At 63.3% G+C, this 1,461-nt stretch overlaps 1 protein-coding gene across 1 annotated transcript in view; it reads left to right on the forward strand.

Annotated features, from left to right (window-relative positions):
- Positions 1 to 1,023, forward strand: part of F751_3913 (hypothetical protein) — a gene marked incomplete at both ends in the record, with an annotated part of 3,414 nt that extends 2,391 nt beyond the window's left edge. The window contains 3 exons of the mRNA XM_011398269.1: positions 46 to 228; positions 321 to 478; positions 697 to 1,023. Of these exons, the coding sequence (XP_011396571.1) occupies positions 46 to 228; positions 321 to 478; positions 697 to 1,023 (668 nt within the window). The remainder of the gene's footprint in view (positions 1 to 45; positions 229 to 320; positions 479 to 696) is intronic.
- Between the last annotated feature and the right edge of the window lie 438 nt (positions 1,024 to 1,461).

Genomic DNA, 1,461 nt, shown 5'->3' on the forward strand with positions numbered 1-1,461 from the left:
TTCATCCCATAACCCCTTGCATACCTCCTCACGTCACCTCCACAGGCCAGTCCCCTGATGTGGTGCGGCAGCTGACCCCGGTGATCGAGCAGCTCCTGCCCATCTACACCGACATCGCCAAGGGCACCCGGGAATTTGTCCCCAGCCCGGCCGAGTGCAAGGACATGATCCGCGAAGGCAAGGGAGTTGATGGGGAAAGGATCTCAGTGGATCCCTGGAGGGCCTTTGGTGGCCATCCATGGTGGCGCTGTGGCGTCCCTGGCTCAAATTGTCCCGCTGGGCTCCTCCCAATACCTCCTCCCCTTCCCCTCCCTGTGCAGGCTATGGCGTGGAGCGCAACCTCCTGATTCGCTTCGCCAGCGACCCCATCGACGACACGCCGCAGCTGGCCGCCACGCTGGAGATGTCGAGCATCGCGGACTTGCTGGACCTGCAGCAGGTCACCCTGCCCGGCACGCATGTCAGGCCCCTCCAGCAGGTAAATGAAAGGGAGAGGGAGAGGTGCAAGGGGGGTGGGAAGGCGGCGATTGGGGAATTGGGGGGGTGCATAGCAGCAGGGTGACCTCCGGCAGACCCTCCTTTGCCCGATCTTGACATGCCAGCGCACGAATGTCGTTGACATGGACTTAGGAGGCTTCTGATACATGTCTTGCCCATAGATCAACCCCTCCCCCCCCCTCCCTCTAACAACAACAGGAGTTTGGCCGGCTGACATCAGATGTCGGCAAGTATGCGCAGGCGGCCCGCACGCAGAGCGAGGCGCTGATCGACCAGCTGGCGCAGATGGCGCGGGGGGCGGGCGTGCCCGCCGAGGCCACCGACGGGCTCAGCGGCTTCGCCCGCGCTGCCACGGGCTTTGCCGGCGCGTTCGGGGAGGCCATGCTTTCCAGCACGACAGAGCTGGACATCTCCAGCCTGGCCGACGAGTGCGGGGTCTTCATGGGCATCGTGGTACCCCCGCCGGCCACGGCTTTGGGGGTCAGCCCCGACGCGGGGCGTGCCGGTTTCACGCCCAGGACATGACCATGGAGGATGTAATGTAGTTCGACGGGGCGGGGCGGCGGCCTGTGGGGGATGCGGCGATTGAGTACCCAGGGCACAAATTGAGAGCTCACGGTGGTGGGAAGGGGAAGGCAGCCAACCAGAGTGGGAGCCTGGGGGAGAGGCCCCGTAATATCACACCCTGGTATGATGGCCCATACCGCAGCCATGCAAGGATCTCCTGTGGACGTTCCCAGGTCCTAAATTCGTGATGCGACAGCCATGCAAGGAGGGGTCGAGGGTGTGTCTCACAAGTGTGCTTGGGTGTGCATCCCGTTTTGCATTGTGTTCATGGACCCTGGCTGATCTGAGCGTCCACGGTTGGGCCAGCAGTGGGGCTGACTTGCCATCGTCTAGGTCGCTGCGCCATCCCTGCACCACCATATTTAAGTCGCACGTGCTCACCATCTCCATGTAGCG

This window comes from Auxenochlorella protothecoides (assembly GCF_000733215.1).
Source record: "Auxenochlorella protothecoides strain 0710 unplaced genomic scaffold scaffold42, whole genome shotgun sequence".
In the NCBI taxonomy this organism is placed as follows: Eukaryota; Viridiplantae; Chlorophyta; class Trebouxiophyceae; order Chlorellales; family Chlorellaceae; genus Auxenochlorella; species Auxenochlorella protothecoides.